General features: G+C 40.4%; 2 protein-coding genes across 2 annotated transcripts; one reads left to right on the top strand and one right to left on the bottom strand.

The window, feature by feature from the left end:
• The first annotated feature begins 15 nt into the window (after nucleotides 1-15).
• LOC145493441 (cilia- and flagella-associated protein 45-like) lies at nucleotides 16-7,127 on the top strand. The gene is made up of 15 exons (XM_081472911.1): nucleotides 16-68; nucleotides 197-295; nucleotides 1,165-1,261; nucleotides 1,564-1,639; nucleotides 1,771-1,837; nucleotides 2,020-2,181; nucleotides 2,565-2,651; nucleotides 2,779-3,042; nucleotides 3,612-3,719; nucleotides 4,266-4,349; nucleotides 4,467-4,580; nucleotides 4,809-4,888; nucleotides 5,154-5,267; nucleotides 5,642-5,818; nucleotides 6,677-7,127. Exons 1-15 carry the CDS (start codon nucleotides 66-68, stop codon nucleotides 6,807-6,809), a joined length of 1,665 nt encoding a protein of 554 aa, XP_081329037.1. The 5' UTR covers nucleotides 16-65; the 3' UTR covers nucleotides 6,810-7,127.
• A 1,447-nt stretch (nucleotides 7,128-8,574) lies between these two features.
• On the bottom strand, nucleotides 8,575-18,092 carry LOC145493460 (b(0,+)-type amino acid transporter 1-like). The gene is made up of 10 exons (XM_081472933.1): nucleotides 17,423-18,092; nucleotides 16,389-16,514; nucleotides 15,647-15,746; nucleotides 15,244-15,288; nucleotides 15,035-15,158; nucleotides 14,155-14,258; nucleotides 13,088-13,184; nucleotides 11,860-12,015; nucleotides 10,899-11,076; nucleotides 8,575-9,989 (listed from the first exon to the last, which is right to left on the bottom strand). Exons 1-10 carry the CDS (start codon nucleotides 17,922-17,924, stop codon nucleotides 9,916-9,918), a joined length of 1,506 nt encoding a protein of 501 aa, XP_081329059.1. The 5' UTR covers nucleotides 17,925-18,092; the 3' UTR covers nucleotides 8,575-9,915.
• Nucleotides 18,093-18,492: the final 400 nt, after the last annotated feature.

Raw genomic sequence — 18,492 nt, 5'->3', positions numbered from 1 at the left:
CTCGCCACATTGATTTCACATCCCAACAACGAAAGAATATTCAGCGCGTAAAAGATTGATTCAAGATGGTAAGTATAAACCTCCATTCACATGAAGACCCAAGTTATCTACCAGGCGTAGAAGAATTGTTTTCTCGCCTCATGATATCGTAGCATAGTGAAGTTTCTCACGCCGTATTCAATCCATTTTCCTACAGCCAAACAGCACTGTTGGGTCGGTAGAATCAGCCGGATCTAATGTATCTAGAAAATCATGGACCAGACAATATCATACTGTAAACAAGACTTCCACAGTGGTAAGGTCTTGAAAAGTTCTTTGCTTTAAAAATGGTAGCTGTTTAGTTTGTATGTTATCAAAAAGGTCGATCGAAAATACAAGATTACCAGGTTATACATAACTTAGCTTCTACATGTACCGAGACCAATATTGTCATCATTATTTTAGCAACTGCGTTGAAAGATCGTTATTAACTTTATAACAGAAGTAGACCGAATTTAAGAGTGAATTTAGGCTGTATCTTGTGGAATATACATGCCAAATTTCTAACGGTACAATACAGCTGGATTTGTTCTAGCTTCTATGAATTTCTTTCAGCTACATTTTGTGAACAGCAATCGAATTAAAACATAGTTAAAGCTGCAATACCCTTCTCAGACAACGGGATATTTTGGGGGGGAATACAGGGGGATATTTTGCATATAATCTTTACTTACGGAAAAATTTATGACTTCTTTTAATAGAAGTTCAAGATGTAAAAGAAAGGATATTTTGAAAAATATTGACATTACAGATATTAAGAAGGTTTTACTGTAAATGGAAAAATAAATCAAAGGGCTTTGCCTCGCAAGGTTAACTGCCTTGGATATTGTGTTACCCTAGTTACTATTATAAAACCCCTGGTCAACGTGAGTTGTGCTCAGGGTAAAGCTAATAAATGATGTGTGTTAAACTGTTTGTAGTTAAGAAGTTTGTTCATAAACTAGCTGCTTTGAAAAAATTGCTCTGTTGAAGAGCTAATATTCAAAACATGACCAGTTTACTATAAATATAACTAATAAGTTCCATACTTCCTTAGTGCAATACAGCATTTTGACACTTACATCCCGTAGGATTTATTTTATGTTTGTTGGTCAACCTTTAAGAAAGACGTCTTTCTGTTGTTAGGATGAATCGTTATTTGCCTCACCAAAGAAGACAAGACCTGGAGAAGAGAATGCTTTTGCTGAAGCGCTGTCTGAGAGATCCCGCAGGCGCAGTAGTGGTGAGTTATGCATATATCTTGACTTGACAATTCGCAACTGACATTAGATAAAAAGCTATATGTGCCGTTGTCATGTACCGTTGAATATTAGTTTTGTAGTGGCAATTTTTTTTTCTGGAAAGGTCTTTTACAGCAAAACAATCTTACTTTCAATTGATAATTTTCAAGTGCTTATTTTTTGTTATTTCATGAAGTAGCAACTTTGAAGTTGGGTATAATAATAATATTATTTTATTAACTTCTATTGTGCCAATATCGATGTAAAAATTTTCATCAGCTAACTGCTGTTTGCTTTATGTTAGGTAAAAACTCGCCAGGTAAATCTCAAGAACCAGAAATGATTCAGGTGATCACAAAGGATTTGATCAGAAGACTTAGGTAGGCACTTTGTACTTGAGGTTTATATACATGTAGGGCAAATATAAATTACAAATTCACATTACTTTTTTTGAAGAAACAAATAATGAGTTGAAGTGAAAACTGATGTTCTTGTTTACCTTGGTGTTCAGGGTTCCCAAGGAAGATCCTTCTGGAAGGACTATAATATTAGAAGCTGGGGAATTTCAACGAATCAAGGTTTGTTTTATAATAATAACAGCATATAAAATTCACAATAAGAAGCCTGCGCTTCATAGTTTAGGGCTACAAAATTTGCTACGGAATCACTTGTAGAATTAATTTTCTTTCAACTTGGGTCAAATTATATATAACTGTACATAAACGTCTTGTTATCTTTTAATATTATTTCTCTTTTATAGTCTGCCTCCCACGTTCCTACACAAGCAGAAAGAGAAGCAGCTATAGAAGAATTGAAACAAAGGAAAGAAGCACTACAGAATGCTTCAGAGGAACGTAAGAACTTTATGCAGACCATGGAGCTGAAACGAAAAGAGAATGCTAAACCTTCTGACCTTGAACAGGTAACCAAGCGTTATGTGTGTATAATACTCTGTGAACAATTATTGAAATGTGTTCTTAGATGCTCAAACCATGTTTTGTTATGAATTAGAAAATTACTCTTATTTTATTCCAGGAGGATCAAAATAAACATAAACAATTTTCTTACTAAATTCAATACCCGAATTTCAGCAACCTCTTGACCAAATTAATGCCCTTCTTTATATAAATTCTACTCACATGTTATCCATTTCCACCCCTGCCATTTTACAGTCAGTGCCTAACTGACTAAATCATTAACTACTTTTCGTAGAGTACTAGTCTACTCTTAGGCATTAGATGCAAGGTAACTCAAAATGGATCAAAAGATGCTATAAAATGTATTGTATTGGTTTCAATATTTCAGGAGGCCATGAAGGAGAGTGGTACATTACTAGAAAAGGCTAATGAACAAATGGAGGAACAAGAAGACGAAATAAAGAAGCTGAATGAGGTAGATTAAAATCTTTATAATTCAGAAACTAGTTTCATCATGTCTCTGAACTTTGGTGCATATTGACTGTTTAATTTTAACCCAGTACCTGTCGGCTCTAAACCATTTGGTACTTGCTTCATTACAGCTCATTTTGAATGCCAAGTGTCATGCAATCCGTGATGCACAGCTCATTGAAAAGGTTGAGATCAAGAAGGAGCAGCTAGAGGAAGAAAAGCGACTTGATGAAATGATGGAGGTGGAGCGACTCAAAGCTCTCAAAGAGTATGAAGAGCGTGAGAAAGTAGCTCACTTTGAAAGGCTCAAAGGTGCCAAAGTTATACAGCTACAGATCACTGACAATGAACAGAGTAGACTCCTGGATGAGGAAAGGAAGGATCAAGAAACTAAGGTTTTTATACATTTGTATATACAAAAAGACGCTTTTTCTCCCAGCAGCACCCGTTGAATAAAGCCTTCAGAGTGATCAGTGTAAAATGTCAACTGCAGACTGTGGATCGGTGGTAAAATGCAGACCGAGGGCAAAATGCAGACTGCAGACCAGGGGTATAATGCTGACTGCATACTTTACAAATATATACAATGTATTGTGTTATTTCCATTATCGAGTGCTAACCGTAAACAGACTTATTTGGGCTAATCGTAGTCGAAGTCTACGCTCCAGTTAGCCTGAGTAGCTGTCAGATAGCCTCAATAGTGCTGTGGTTAGCCTGTTTATGGTTAGCTCTCAATTATGGAAATGTCAACAAGGTTCAGTTAAGAAGTCTACAGTATACAGTCTGCATTTTACCCTCAGTCTGCATTTTACCCCTGGTCTGTAGACCGCAGTCTGTGTTTTACACTGACTGCCTTTAGACAAGAATGACTAACCCTGTAATATCCACTTCAAGTACCTTTTTCAAGTTAGATCACTTGATGTATGTAGTTCAAAACAGTGAGAATATGCCATTTCTGTTGTAGGCAATGTTGCAATATCTGGAAAAATTGCAACAAGAGGATATGGAGAACTTAATCAAAAAGAGAGAGACTCAAAGAGCTTTAATGGTAGATGTTGCTAAAGCAAATGAGGTGAGCATTTGTAGATGAAGGTATTATGCTAGCTTGCGAATGCAGACGTATTTCTGGTTGTCGCTTCTCTCTGCAGAAAATTTTTCTTTTCAATGGAGACAAATGACAACCGGAAATACGTTGGTGTTCTACAGGCTAGTATTATGCCAATGCTGTTATTGATCCTGTAACCTTTGACGTGGTCTATATCTTACAGACAAAAAGTGTAACATCACCCTTGCTAGCACAGCTATTATATTTATCTTTAATATACACTACAGGAACCACAGGGAGTTGGTGGGGGGGGGGGGGGGGGGGTCTCACTAGTAAAGCTACAGCCCTTCCAGATTTTTATCCCTACCACATTAAAAATGGTCTCCCTACTCCATGTAATATTTTAGATATAAAACTATACAAAGTTTCCTTTAAATAATTATCACATCCCTACATGTCTATAACACTGTGCGTTGTCCCATTTTGGACCTTGAACTCCATTCAATTGTCTCACTGCCAGCACAGTTACATAGCAGCTTATCAACAACTTGTAACTTTAATCGTTTCACTCAGGAAATCGCGTTGCTGAAGGATCGCAAGGTAGAGCAGGAGGAACTTGAGGAAATTAAGGTCATGGAGTATCTGAAACAGAAAGCGGTATGTGACGCAGTGCCATTTTGATTTACAAACAGGGTTTTACTTATAAAATCTCTTTACAAGTTTTTAATTTCACCACCGCATAACCTCTAATTTTACGATTTTTTTTATGTACAGGAAAGAGAGGAGGCCTACCAGCGTGAACTAGAAATTGCTAGAGTGGAAAAAGAGAAAGAAATTGCACGTCTTCGTGCACAGCAAGAGAGAGCTAAAGACAAACAAGCAGAAAAGGTAACAGAAAAATGCCTACATCCACTTTCTTGGTTTCATTCTTCTTTCGTTTTCATTTTTTGGCGTGAGATAAGTCTGAAACTAGACTCTAAACAAAGTTATCAGGTCTCTGGGCATTAGATACTTCTGTTTAACAGAGTATAGCTCTCGGCCAATGAACGCGTTATACTCCTTAGTTTTGAGGTTTAAATGTAATGTCAAAAATTAACCTTGATTTTGGTTTCCCAGGATGCTCTTAGAGCCAAAAGAAATCAAGAGGAAGCTGAACGGGAATGGAGAAAGAAAGAAAAAGAAGAGGCAGAGAAAAAGTAATTAATTCCGTTATGGATATTGTTTTTTTAAACACGTCGACTTGCTTTTATACAGCTTGTCCGTAATGCTCGATAATGCAGTCCTATAAACCTGAGATTACCAGTGGCGGATCAAGACCTTGAGCCAAGGGGGGAAGGGGGCCAGGCCCCCGGGCCCCTCCCCTAGATCTGCCACTGATTAATCGCCAAAGGAATATTTCCCACAGTACTATCTATACAAAATTTCTCGCTAACTTCGACGCTTTGCACTTGTTTTTCACAGGAAAAGGACAGAAGAGATGTTGAGAGCTGCACGGGAAGACCAAGTGAAGAATAAGGAACACTTCTTGGCTGTACAAGCTGCGAGAGACAGGGCTGAGTTTGAAAGAGTGTTAAAGTGAGTCCCATTGCACTTGTCAAACATTCACAAATAGTCTTTTTTTCTGTGCTTCGACTTCGTTGAAGAAAGAAACAGTCATCGCCCGCGTGTCTGTCAGTTTTGGCGGACTTTTTTCCCGCCATGGAAACTGCCGAAAAGATCATTCGGTTTTGACGAGCGTTCATAGAGGCGCCGGAAGATTTTCCGATTTGCATTATCCAATCGAGAAATAGCACGAGTTCTTGTGACTATTTCGACGCCTATTCCGAAGGTTGTCATGTCATTAAGACTTCATAAGTCATGTTTTAGCGACTAATGAAAGTGAATTTCTTGCTCTTATAACATAACCGCAGTTTGAGTTTTTATCTCAATCAAGTGTTCGATGTTTGCAGGGTACAAGAAGAACAGACGTTGAAAGACGAAGACGCTGACCGAATCGAAGGTATCCGTCGCCATCAGCATGCAGAAGAAGTGCGTCAACAAATACGTGAAAAAGAGAAAGAGCGCATTAAGGCGACGAACGCTTTCTTTGAGGAAGGAATCAAGCTGGACCAAGAAGCTAAAGCTAGGTATGTTTGTTTTCTCAAGAATGACAGTGAAAATGTGCCTAGATATAGTTATTCTTAAATCAGAATTTATCTTTGGCCCCGTCCACATTACACCAGAGAAATTTGAAAACCCATCAAATGTTTTCCGTCTACACTACGCCGGAGAAATTTGAAAACGCAACGATCAACAGTCATTTTGGATTTGTGTTTGAGGAAACTATGGCAGGGAAATTACATTATTATCGTAATGCCATCGTTTTCGAAAAGCTCCGTTTTCATAATGTTTTCCGTCCACACTAAATTTTCAAATTTCTCCGGTTTGAAGAGCGTTTTCGAAAAGCTCCGTTTTCGTGACGGATTAGTGTGGACGTTACGCCTAACCGTAGAAATAAAGCTGCATTTTCAAATTCGACTGGCGCAGTGTGGACGACGCCTTAGCTGTGTTCCTCTTAGCTACAAAAACAGTTTTGATTGGTCGAAGAAACTCGTCACGGCCGCCCAAACCAATCAGAACGAAGTTCGCGTCATCGTGATCGGTCAATGCAAAGTTAGTAAAACACGTGGTTTTTTTTTGTTTTTGTTTTTTTACGCGGCCGGCTGTTCAATGCTTTTCACGAAGTAAAATCGTCAGAGTCAACCAACGACGTTCTTTTCTTTCAAATGCTTTGAACGCTGTTATAGGTTATCTGGGGTGCTTGTTGGTTAATTTTAGGAACCACTGAGTCTTATCGAATTTATCCTGCGTATTTATTTAATAGGGCTTTTTTTTTGTCCATTTCCCGAAAATCGTAGTCGGCCCTTTTTTCGTTTTTCAAACGTAAAAGACCTCAAATTTTGCAAGCCTCCCTTACTGACAAACTGTATTCTGTTTGCTTTCAGGCGACAGAAATTAGACGAAATCAAAAGACGAAAACTTCAGGAACTGAGAGAAGCTGGTGTTCCCGACAAGTACTGCAACGAGGTCGCGCGCAGAATCGAGGCTCCGCCACCTTCATTATCCCGGATGTACTGAAAAGACTTGAAATATTTCTCGAATTCAAAGAAAGCGAAAATGTTAGTCTTTGAAGAACATATAACGATGACAGGGACTTTATATCGCTCTGAGTGTTAAAGACGTAAGATATCTTTGACAATTGTCTTTAGGTTGTAAGGGACGGGGGATTTGACAGTTTGGTGACAGCGAGCAAGTAATTTATTACCTTACTTGGTCGCTTATATCGTACAATGTAAATATTTTCATTTTTTGAGAAGCTGTATTTCACACCACATCTACAAAGAGTAATCTATCAGACGAATAAAATGAAAAGTGTGATAAAATGTGTATTTCTTTCTCCATTCAACGGAATCGGTTCTGAAAGCGGGGTTGCCACAGTTCAGGAAATAGTCAGGGAAGAGAATTTTTCAAGGTCAGGGAATTATATTTTTCTGAGTTGGGGAATATTGACATCTTGAAGAACTCTTACAACACCGCTGATTTGATACCATTAAAGGCTGGAAGAAACATTTCGGGTCACTTGTAACCTCAACAGGCAAAATGAGAAAACTGTTGAAAACTGATCAGAGGAAAGGAGGGCTGTAACCGGGAGGGTAGAGGCCGCTAAAATATCTAACATTTCGTATTTATTTGGTCAAGCAAAAAGTCATCTTTTCTTGGCGGGAAATCGCGCGTCTCCGTGATGCGTTTTGCTGGTGGGAAATAGGATGAAAATCACACAGCATTTTGAAAGAAAGAGATTTTAGCGAACGATTGTTCCCCAAAACAATTTAAAAAAAGAAAACTCATTCTTATTATTATGTCAACAAACGATAGCGGAGTTGATATTACGTTTTAAAGAACAGGGTTTTACTTGTGCAAAACGTGAAAGAGAACGCCAGAGAGCAAGAGTTAACAGGCAAAGAAGTAAGGAAGAGGATCGCGAAAGAGAGGACCGCAGCTGAGGACCAGGACTGGAGAAAAGAGGCGAAACAGTACTGAACAATGCGGTGAAGTAGAGCGAGTCAGGGCTATAGAAAGGACACCAAATAATACCGAACAATGCTGTGAAAAAGAGCGAGTCAGGGCTAGAGAAGGGAGGATAAATCTAAGCGAGGAAAGACGCGAAGCAGTGCGAGCATGGAGGCAAAATGTAAGTGAGGAACGCCGAGAAGTAGAGTGATTGACGGCGAAAAGATTGGTTCGGTTCAGTCTTCACACAAGTTTGATGGAGGTTTCTGGAAGATTCACACTAAAGTAAATCGTCAAATTGTGGTAAGCGACTCTTTTTTGTAGAAACTTTCGTGGCGTTTTCTATAAAAATTATCAAGTTGCTTCGGCGAAATAAGTTTGGAAATACTGCTCGGCGATTTGTGAAGTTTTCTTCATGTTAGTAAGGGCAGCCGCTTCATAGACTGCTAAACTTTCTTCTGTTACGGCTGGAAACCAAGAAAAGTCAAGAAACTATTTTACGCTTTCTTGGCCATGCACACCAAACATTTTCAATCAGCTTTTTAACAGCTGGTCTTCCCTTTATGGGATCGACATAAAAATTAAACGAGTCATTGGAAATGGATTCAGAAGTTTGGTGTTATGTATTTCTTAAGGCAATCGATATTTCCATTGCAACGATGAACAAAAAAAATTGAAAATCGGTAAAACATGAAGTTTTGCGCGAACCAAATATGATATGAAAAAGCTAATACCATGAATGCCTTAAGGACGGTGCCTACTAAATACAAAGGTTTTTGCGCCTGGTTAGGACCACGCGGAAAATGTATAGATCTTTGCAAGGGCTGTTGGAATCTACAAAGAAAAATTGGGGTAGCCACGCATTTTTGCGAGATAATTAGCCTTGAATCTCAACAAAATTGCTGACATCAGCATTTTTCTGAAAAAAAAGAAGCATCGTAAACAGCACAAACGTCCAGGAAAACAGAAAGGCTGGAAGGGATCCATACACTTCTAGCGACTATTGAAACTCACCACCAGATTTCGGAATCAGGGTTCCTAACTCGCTATAACATAACGCGCCGAAAAGCGCGAATATCCCGCAAATGGTCTACATCACTGAAGATATTCCTACGGAGCCAACATAGAACAGCACCCATTTTGGAGTTGCGAAGATCCCCGACCCGACTATCGTTCCAAAGAGGAACGCGATTCCTCCGGGAACTCCCAAGAAACTTTTAAGGATGAGCTGTGTTCCGTCCCGCTTTTCGCCATTGTGTTCGACGTCTTTATTTTCTACGAGGGGCCTTTGGGTCGGGGAATCCTCCGACATGATCACTAAATCAAGAATTATATATCTCATCTTTGCTGACCCAAAATGGACCCCATAAATCTCGTGCGTATCGTGTGATCTTCACATGTGTGATCGTGACACGTTCTTTTCTAGTTTAGGATTAGCTCTGTAGAAGTGTAGTTTTGACCGTATTAAACTGATGAAGTTTTTATGTTCCACGAATTCAAAATACTTCGTACGTATGTTACAAACGGAAAGCTTTTAAGCCTGGTTTTCACTACGGCATAGACACAAACACAAACATAAGCGTAACGGTAGAGAGAATGCCCATGACACAACCACGCGCTAGTGAGGACGCACACGGCACAACACAATCAAAAGCAACACAGAAACATTTGTTTTCTCGTGCTTGAGCTTATGCTAATATGTCACGTTAGAAGCATAAGCATAAGCTCGCCATCTTGTTTTACTGTATCGAGGAGCTCGAGGTAAGGCAATTATCCATTTTACGGAAGCCATGTGCTTACGCTTATGCTTGTGCCCATGTCTTAGTAAAAACCGGGCCTTAATAACGTACACGCTCGCCGTTCTCCTCGTCTTTGTAAAAAAAAAAAATAAATTACCTTGTCACATACTTGTAAGTTTCATTTTTTTCTTATTTCTAAACGATGCTGTCAGCCTAGCAGAATCTGATCGTACATTTAAAATATCTATAGGTTGAGAAGTTTTGTCGCAGGCAGAGAGCCACGCGATCTGAAAACGAGAACAGTCACTTGAGCCCTCGTGTGTAATGTGCTGGGACAGACCACCTCTAAAGATTCGAATAGTTTGCTAAAGAACGGACTGCTGACAGTACATAGAATGCATTAATTGGAAATCCAATTTGATCACTCGTTCCAGCTAGAAGATGATGTCTTCTTCGCTCTCGGGGAGCGCCACGTCACAAACGTTCTGGAGTTTGAAAGTCAAGCGATCTAAAAAGGAAACAGACAGAATCGAGGATCGTACGTAAAACTCGCGAGGTGCTTTTTTTTTATTTAGCTCTTATTAACCAAGCATGGGAGAATCTTGACCGAGATCGTGACTGCAGACCGAACGAAGTAAAGTCTGTACAAACGACCGACGTCAAGATTCTCCCATACAGACCGATTAAGCGCGGTTAATAAGATGTTCATTATATGGCAAACAAGAAAAACTTGAATTTAATTCGTTCACTGTAACTGGCTTATGCTAGCTGATTGATTTTGCTGGCGGACCTTGCGAACGGCGACGAGCTGGACTTAAATCTGCCAAAGTTTACTCCTTCTTTACTCTTTTTTCTCTTTACTTTTTTTTCTCATCAGGCTTTTTGGCACCTCCACTAATGTTGTTAGAAAAAATTGTCAATATTCTTGTATTTGTAACTTTTCCACAACAAAATGTAACCGGTCTAAATGCCGGTCTAGATGGGAAAATCTAAACGGTCAAAATCGATTTCAGCCAATCAAATTCGTGAATTCAATAGTTCCCAGTCCTTGTGAGACACAGCCATATAATAAATCTGAAATATGGTGAATGTGAAACGAGTTCCCGAATCGTTCCCGAATGGCATCGGGCACGCGCTCCATCAAAACTCTCGCCGCGATTTACGCCCGCTAAGTAACGTAAATGTACTATAATTATTGTACAATAATATGTATATTTTTTTCTAATGGTCAATTCTTTATCCGAATGAGTTGTCTACAGCAAATGTCGAAGGAAATAAAATGATTCTTGACAAATCCTCAGGGTTTAGCGTAACGTAGAGAAAAATCCAGTAAGTAACATTTAACAGTTAGCCAAGGTTGCCCATTCGGCATTCAGCCAGTCCGTTTAAATGCAAAGAAATCAGCATATATGCTTACCAACAAAGAGAAGGAAGCTTGGCGGAACCACTTTATACCGTACAAACACCAAATAAAATGGAATCCCGGCGGAAACGAACAGCAGACAGTAAAACGATTGCAGCGGAGCGTCGTAGAACGGCGCAAACACCAAGTAAGCTGAAACCACAACCATGAAGATGGGAATTCCAATCCACACCTGTAAAAAGAAGGCAAGATCCAGTATTGACCACGTCAGTAGGATGGTCATATTTAAGGCCGATCGAAGAAAAGACTGAGTCAGAAAACCATGACGGCAAGCTACTCACAGTTTGCGCATCTTAAAAAGTTTAGCCTAAATTTTTCAAGTTCGTCGTTTGTAATCCGTGTTAATCTTATCCATCCTTGTTCCTTTATGGTTTATTTGGTGTTTTCCTATCTAAGTAAACTTCTATTTTAAGGCAGTCTCCTTCAATTTAAAAGTAGTTTTGTAGGTGGCCGAAATAACTCAAAATACCGTGACTGAGCTCCTTTAACAAGGGGTTACAAGGGCAAAACAACCGGTTTTCTGTGTGCGTTTTGTGCTTTTTGGTATCATAATCAAAACGAAATAACCATAATCTGGGTATTTACGAAAACGCGAACCTCGGCGGAGAATTTTCCAGATTGATTTTTCATTCGAAATTGAGCGGAGCAGGCGGTGTGCGAAAACTTGTTGTCGGTGCAAAGCGCGGGAAAAAGTATCTGGTCATTCCGGTGCCAAGCGCGGGAAAACTAGTATCCGGTGGCGCGGAAAAACATTTATCCAGTGCCAAGCGCGGGAAGCTTGGGAAGCCGCGTCACATTTTGGTTTTGCTTTTACTTCTGATTCGTTAAAAATTTAAAGTACAATCTCTGATTGATTAGAGCACAATCAGCGCATGGCTCAGCTTTAGTTTGTAACAAATTACAGAGTTCAGTAAACGCGAAGTGATAGCAACTGAATTTCCCGGATAATTTTTACCTCGTATGGTCGCACGGCGTTGGGTCTTTTATATCTCAGCCAAAGAATACTGGAGATTGAAGTACCATAACCCAACCAGCCGAAGAACGTGAAGTAATTCAACAACACTTCAAATGTCGTGGAATCAGGAATCAGCATCAGCCATGAAATTATACTCTGACAAATAAAACCAAATTAATTGGTTTGAACCTACTGTACAGTAACTACAAGTATGTCTCCACTTTAAAAACATAACAGGGGGGTCAGATTCGCGTTTTTGTCAACATTTAGCCAGCGAGCACGCTCTCTATTCCAAGAGCTGACAAGAGAACTGACTCGAAGGCTATGCAACATTGGACGATGTCATGTCATGTTGGACGATAAGTGCAAATTCAAGGCTGAGTGGAGGCCTAGGCCCCGTCCACACTACACTGGAGAAATTTGAAAACGATGTTTTCACTCTGAAAACGCATCAAATGTTTTCCGTCCACACTTCGCGGGAGAAATTTAAAAACGCAACAATCACCGGTCATTTTGGATTTGTGTTTGAGGAAAACTCTGGCAGAGAAATTACATGGTCATCGTGACATCATCGTTGTAAAAAAATCTCTGTTTTTTAAAATGTTTTCCGTCCACCTTATAATGTAAAGCCGAGATTTGAAGGGCGTTTTCGTGACGGAGTAGTGTGGACGGTACGGCTTAACCGTAGAAATAAAGCTGCGTTTTCAAATTTCTTCGGCGTAGTCACGGGGCCTAACGGTCTTGAAGATTAAACAGGCGTCTACTCCTGTGTTAAATGAAATGTGACCGTTTAGTTGTCTACCAGCGAGTGTTATAAAAACACACTGAAAAGGTCGTACGGTTGTTTTCAACTTTAAACCCGAAGTCCATTTTAGGCATGCCGGTTTGAGAGTTTTAAAGGCAAACTATTCCCATCGATTATATTCAACTTTCGGCAGTTTCAAACTTAACTATAGTCGGCAAACCGAACTGAGTATTCATTGCTTCACCCAGAATCTTTTCGCAACTTTCTTTGTTTGTGCACTTTTTACCGCCTTTTGTATTTTGATGTCACTAAAGCAGCCGTTTTCTGTCAGTTTAAGTCACCCCTGTCCCCATCTCAGCGTCTCCATTGGCTACCTTTCATGAACGTGAGAGTAACCATTTATTATCATCTTCAGGAAGCATATATGTGAGCCATCCTGTCATAAAAAAGAACCCTGACCAGGGGAACATATTCAAGACTTACAGAAAATATAAGCCCCGGGAGCGGTGTTCGTCTCTTTGTGTGAATCATGGCGAGAAACCGTGGGAGATGTCCCTCTCGTGCAGCGGCAAATGTCAATCTGAAAAATAATTTTAAAGACTGAGTAAATACAGGAGCACAGCTATGAACAGATGCGTTTCTTCGGCTATTTTGAAATGGTGCAACTTAAGTCCGGTCCCTCGTCACCGTTCTTTTCTCAGAACAGGGACATACGGCGGCTGGAGTTTACGAGTGAAACTGATGCGTACAATGTTGCTGTTTATTTCTGTTTACAAACCAATCTGCCAGGTTTTAAAACCCCCTCTAGTTTTTATCTTTTTAGTAAGACCTAGACCGATTCCCCAGACTGTTATCCACGTACAGTACCTAGCTTCAAAGAGAATTAATGATAATCCGAGAATGTTCATTGTGCCGAAATTCAGACAAAAATTGGCAAAACTAGTTGTTATATTTCGTTAAGGACTATACCATAATCAGACTGGAATAGGCATACTAGGTAGCTCCCTAAAATGTTAATAACGATGAAGAGAAGAACCAAAAAGTAATACTTATGAGAAAGAGCAAAGGTCTCCGCTGGATTTAATTTTTGAGTCCTTTGTTGAGGGAAGGTAATATAAAAATGTAAATCTTCTTTATAGTGGTCATGCCCTTAGCTATACAAGCACTAAGCTTAGCTAGTTTACAGGCATGTCACTGAAACAAAGGAAACAAATATTTCAAATAAACGCAACATAGTTAAAAATTGTAACTGGCAGGAGGCAGACCAGTTGGCTATTTACAAAGCGTGACCAAAGATTTGAACTCGGGACCACCGATTAACAAATCCCGCTGGTAGCAGGGTGGAGTCCTTGAACGCGGGAGCTTTGGATTACTACACTAGCGCTTTAAACCACTCGGCCACGATGCCTCCTTGCAATATTCCTATTTGTGTAGGAGAAGATTCCAATTGCTGTCGCAGTCCCCTAATACTATCAGCTGACAATTAGTTACTTAAAGCAATAAGGCTGCAGGGTGATCAGTTGACTGCCAACAATCAATGTCTACTTTACCTTCCTCCTGCAAAAGCATTCGCATTGGCAGTACCAAACGTGGAGCAGGCGACAAGTATTGGAATGGTCCACGCCATGATTCCATATAACCTGTTTGCCAGGGTCTTTCGAGACAGAAAAATAACGCCCAGAAATTGGGTTGGTAAGTAGGAAAGGTACCTCACTCAAGGTTAATATCAGATATTGGTATTACTTTATTTTTCATCGTTCTTGTATTTTCCAAACCCGTTTATTTATTGCAATATATGTCATCCATAACAAACACTACCTATGTAATGGTGAAAATTCAACTATTTGACCAACTAACCATTTGACTAACGAACAATACATTTTAATGAGTTATACGTGAATAAATGCGACAAAATTAAATCAATGGTGAGTGTACGTAGGGGAGGAGCCCAGGCCCCCCTTCTCTCATGGATAGAGAGAGTGGGACCCAAAGTGCCCCCGTTTCGAGAAAAAAAAAACTATCATCTTCGCTCCTTCCGCCCTAGTCTCTGCCTCCTTTTCGGATCCCTCACAGCAAGAAAGGGCTCTCTCAGTAACTGTTAACTGATTATGAGTTGCTGAGAGCTCGCACACAATTCAAACTCACACCAGTCTTCAAGCAACTAAGGGTGTGTTCCTCTGGGGTGATCTGGATCAGGATCAGTGATCCAAGATCTGTCTGGATCATGGTGTGTCAAAGGAACCGATGAATCCACTCGGGTCATGGATTCATCGGTTCCTTTAATTCACCATGATCCAGACAGATCTTGGATCACTGTTCCTGATCCAGATCACCCCAAAGGAACCCACTGTAACTCTCGGGTTTATAACATGCCATAACACGTATACACCCATGCAAACACGTCTATTTTGTGTCTCTTAGACTTCTTACCACAGCGACAGCTTCAGAATCCAGGACTTCCTGTGGTGTAAGCACTGTGAAGTATCCAATGTTCACCAGCAAGTAGCATGACGTCACAAGGGGAATGCCAATCCAAATGGTGAGAGGAAGATTTCTAAAAATTACATAATAAAAATCAAACGATTAACGTATAAATAGGATTTGTTAATATTTTTGGATTCATCTCTTTTGCTTCTTACCTGTTGGGATTTTTTATCTCCTCTGTAATAAAGTTCAACTGATTCCTAAAAAATAAAATTTGTTTAGAGCTAGGCCAGGTAGGTTGCTTTATATTGGTTCTACTTTTGTTTAAAGACCTATAAATATAGTTTGACATTTTGGAAATTCCAGATTTTTAGTCTCGTGGAGTACAGAGCAATGTTTTCTCTCAAGTGTCTGGAGGAGTTTCTCAGTGTCCACAGAAGACAATATTAAAACCAAAAAAATTTATTTTTTAGTCCATTCGGCGTCAGAGCTTGTCAGCTTTTGCGTTATGAATTAAGCGAGCTTGTTGATGGGTCAGTAATTAATCACTCGAAATGAATTCGCGACTCTCGACATGTTGACCAGCAAACTATAATGCACCTCTTTAGTAATACTCACCATCCATCGTAGGGAAATAATCCATTGTAAAAAGCGTAGGCGAGAAGTCCAATATTCGGGCTGGTCCCGGTAAAACTGTTTTCTAGAGAAGAAGTGTGGCCTGAAACAGAGAGGTATAGAAAGGGCTCTAGAAAACCGGTTGCTGTTTTAAAAGATTTTTTAAACTTTTATTTTATTAGCTTCATAAAATAAAACTAAGTTTTCCAGTCATTCACGATCCCGAAGGCGAGAAGAAAGGGAAACCTGGAAACGACCCAGGCAGTGGCGGATCTAACGGAGGGGCCCGGAGGGCCCGGGGGCCCCTTATTTTGGGTAAAAAAGAAAACTCGCAAAAGGAAGAAAAGCCGACAGGACAAGCAGAAACAACAACAACAACAACAACAACAACAACAAAAAAGGGGTTATCCCTTTAGCTCAAGGTCTGGATCCCCCACTGCCAGAGCCCCGTTTCTCGAAAGCCCCGGAAACTTTTCGGGCCCACAAAGCCATTTTACTTACTGTTTTCGGGACTTTTCGGAAACCTTTCGGGACCTTCAAGTAACGAGAAGTAGGTATCTGGCAAAAAGCGCGGGAATTTATGTAGCCGGCGAAAGGCGCGGGAAAATACGCTACCATGACGTCATCCGAGACAAGCTACCTTGACATGTGAAAATATGCGTGCACCTTGCTTGCAGTCACACAAAAGTCATTGTTTGTATAAGGAAATTAAAGTTTTTACGCTATTAGTGCTTTTAGTGGTTACCTTGAGCTAAACGTATGAGGCCCGTGACTATCAGCATAACAATGGCGATCATCTTGGCTGCAGTGAAGATAATCTGCATTCTAGTGGCCCACTTCACACTTGCGCAATTGACGAACAATATTACACCTGTAAGATATTGAGAATATTGTCAGAAAATATATTAAACAATTATTCAACGCAAAGTAGAGATAAGGCGACGCAATTGAAGGTGCCATAGTCAACATACAGGGTTAGGCTCTGCAACCGACCGTTCTGGGGTTTTCGCACAACGCTTTTGACTCTGAGGGTCTTTTACGATTTTTTTTTTTTACAATGCACTCCTAGGACATGTTTTAAAACTGGGTATTTTCCTGGGGGGTATTCCTAGAAAAATTGTGTGGGGGTGTGCGGCCCGCTTTCCAAAACCCTTACCCTATTTATGACAAAAATCTGGGATTTTCCTACCTTATTTATGACCTGACCAAAAATACGATACCCTATTTATGACCTGACCCTTAAATCGATACCCTGTTTTAGACCTACCTTATAATTAGTTCCTTAGTTCAGACCAATGTTAAACATAATTTGTGAAGCGGCTTTTTTGATGGTCTTTTCAATAATGATGAAAAATAATAAGACAGCTTCTCTTTAAAAACATACCCATATCAAGACTAGAAGGCAAAAGCCATACCCTATTTATTACCAAAATCGCCAAAATCGATACCCTATTTATGACCAAAACGGCTGAAAAACCATACCCTTTGGGTCCGTATACATAGCTATATAGCCCATGTAAGGGAGTACCCTCTCGGGCGTATTCTTAGAAGCTGTCCCGGCAGGGCTTTTCCAGGGCATTAGAGACCTTACTAACTTGTAAGTTTGTCAAAGTGGAGGAGACATACAAACCATTGTACGGTTGTTATAATAGTCGGCGAGTGAGAACTTGCGTGACATGCGACACCGTGCGAGATTAGCTTGGATCGATCATAAACAAGTTAAATATTACCCCGTAGGAAAATGTAAAAAAAAAAAAAAATGACTTTTATTAAACTTACCCGTCGCTGCCGCTGCTATGATCTTTACCAGCGGCATAAGATCTTCTCGACTACTACAACCAGGGAAGAAAGGCTCGATGACGTAAGCTCCAAACACAAGGAGAATCATAACACCAGAAGGCTTAGAAAACAACACGAAGACCCAAGAGTACAGGAATGCTGGAAGAGCTCCATACGCCTCCAACAAGTAGGGGTATTCGGCACCTGATCTCGGGATCAGGGTTCCCAACTCGCAGTAACATAAAGCACTAAATAAAGCGATCATGCCACAAAGGGCCCACATTACCAGAGACATTCCTACGGAACCGACGTACAAAAGAACCCATTTTGGAGTTGCGAAGATCCCTGAGCCGATTATTGTGCCAACGAGAAAGGAAATCGCCCCTGGGGCTCCTAGGGAACGCTCGAGGCAGACAGGCTTTCCCCGCCTTTCGCCATGGCGTTCACCATCTTGACTATCCGTGAGCATGTTTTGACGTTGTTCTAGCTCAGCCATCGTCATAATTGCGAATTCAGTACAGTGCAAACACAAGCTTGAGCGGTAAGGTCACCTGTTGATTTAAATCTCATATAAGTGGTTAGACAATGGGATCATGGAGATGTACCTCCCGGTACCAGATACCTTTGCACTTCTCCTCCTCCCCTGCCCCTCCTCTTCCCCTCCCCTCCCCCTCCCCTCCCTCCATTTTGTGGACGAGTAATGAGACAACAAAGGATATACAGTTTTCGTCGTGTAGTATTAGATTTGTGCATTGTTTCAGTTTGTGAACACGTTAAGTTTGGAAAAAGATTACAAGTGCTAGGTGCCGCGATTTTAAATTTAGGATCAGCTTATTATGTCGATAAACAGCTTATGTTGTTGTTTACGTGCAGATGATGTATTAAAAAAAATGATCATGTCAGGCCACGATTTGGGAAAAACAAAATAAGCGCCCCCTCCCTCCCTCGATTAAGCGCCCTCTCGAATAAGCGCCCCCCGTTTTCTCCTAAATTTGAAATAAGCGCCCCGGGCGCTAATTCGAGGATTTACGGTACCTGACAAAAAGCCGGCTGTCACATGGAAGGTAGAA

This window comes from Orbicella franksi, chromosome 7, assembly GCF_964199315.1.
Source record: "Orbicella franksi chromosome 7, jaOrbFran1.1, whole genome shotgun sequence".
Taxonomy (NCBI): Eukaryota; Metazoa; Cnidaria; class Anthozoa; order Scleractinia; family Merulinidae; genus Orbicella; species Orbicella franksi.
Note: the sequence above shows the minus strand (reverse complement) of the source record. Positions and strands in the feature narration are given on the sequence as shown.

Bases quoted from the DNA above. Each gene is read 5' to 3' on its own strand.
- LOC145493460 (XM_081472933.1), bottom strand. From the start codon at position 17,924: ATGACGATGGCTGAGCTAGAACAACGTCAAAACATGCTCACGGATAGT. The intron at 15,159-15,243 runs GTAAGAAGCAAA...TGTAATTTTTAG, and splicing joins GAGATAAAAAATCCCAACAG to AAATCTTCCTCTCACCATTT. The intron at 12,016-13,087 runs GTAAGTCTTGAA...TTTATTTGTCAG, and splicing joins TCCCGGGGCTTATATTTTCT to AGTATAATTTCATGGCTGAT.
- LOC145493441 (XM_081472911.1), top strand. The intron at 2,182-2,564 runs GTAACCAAGCGT...TCAATATTTCAG, and splicing joins AACCTTCTGACCTTGAACAG to GAGGCCATGAAGGAGAGTGG. The intron at 5,819-6,676 runs GTATGTTTGTTT...GTTTGCTTTCAG, and splicing joins GACCAAGAAGCTAAAGCTAG to GCGACAGAAATTAGACGAAA.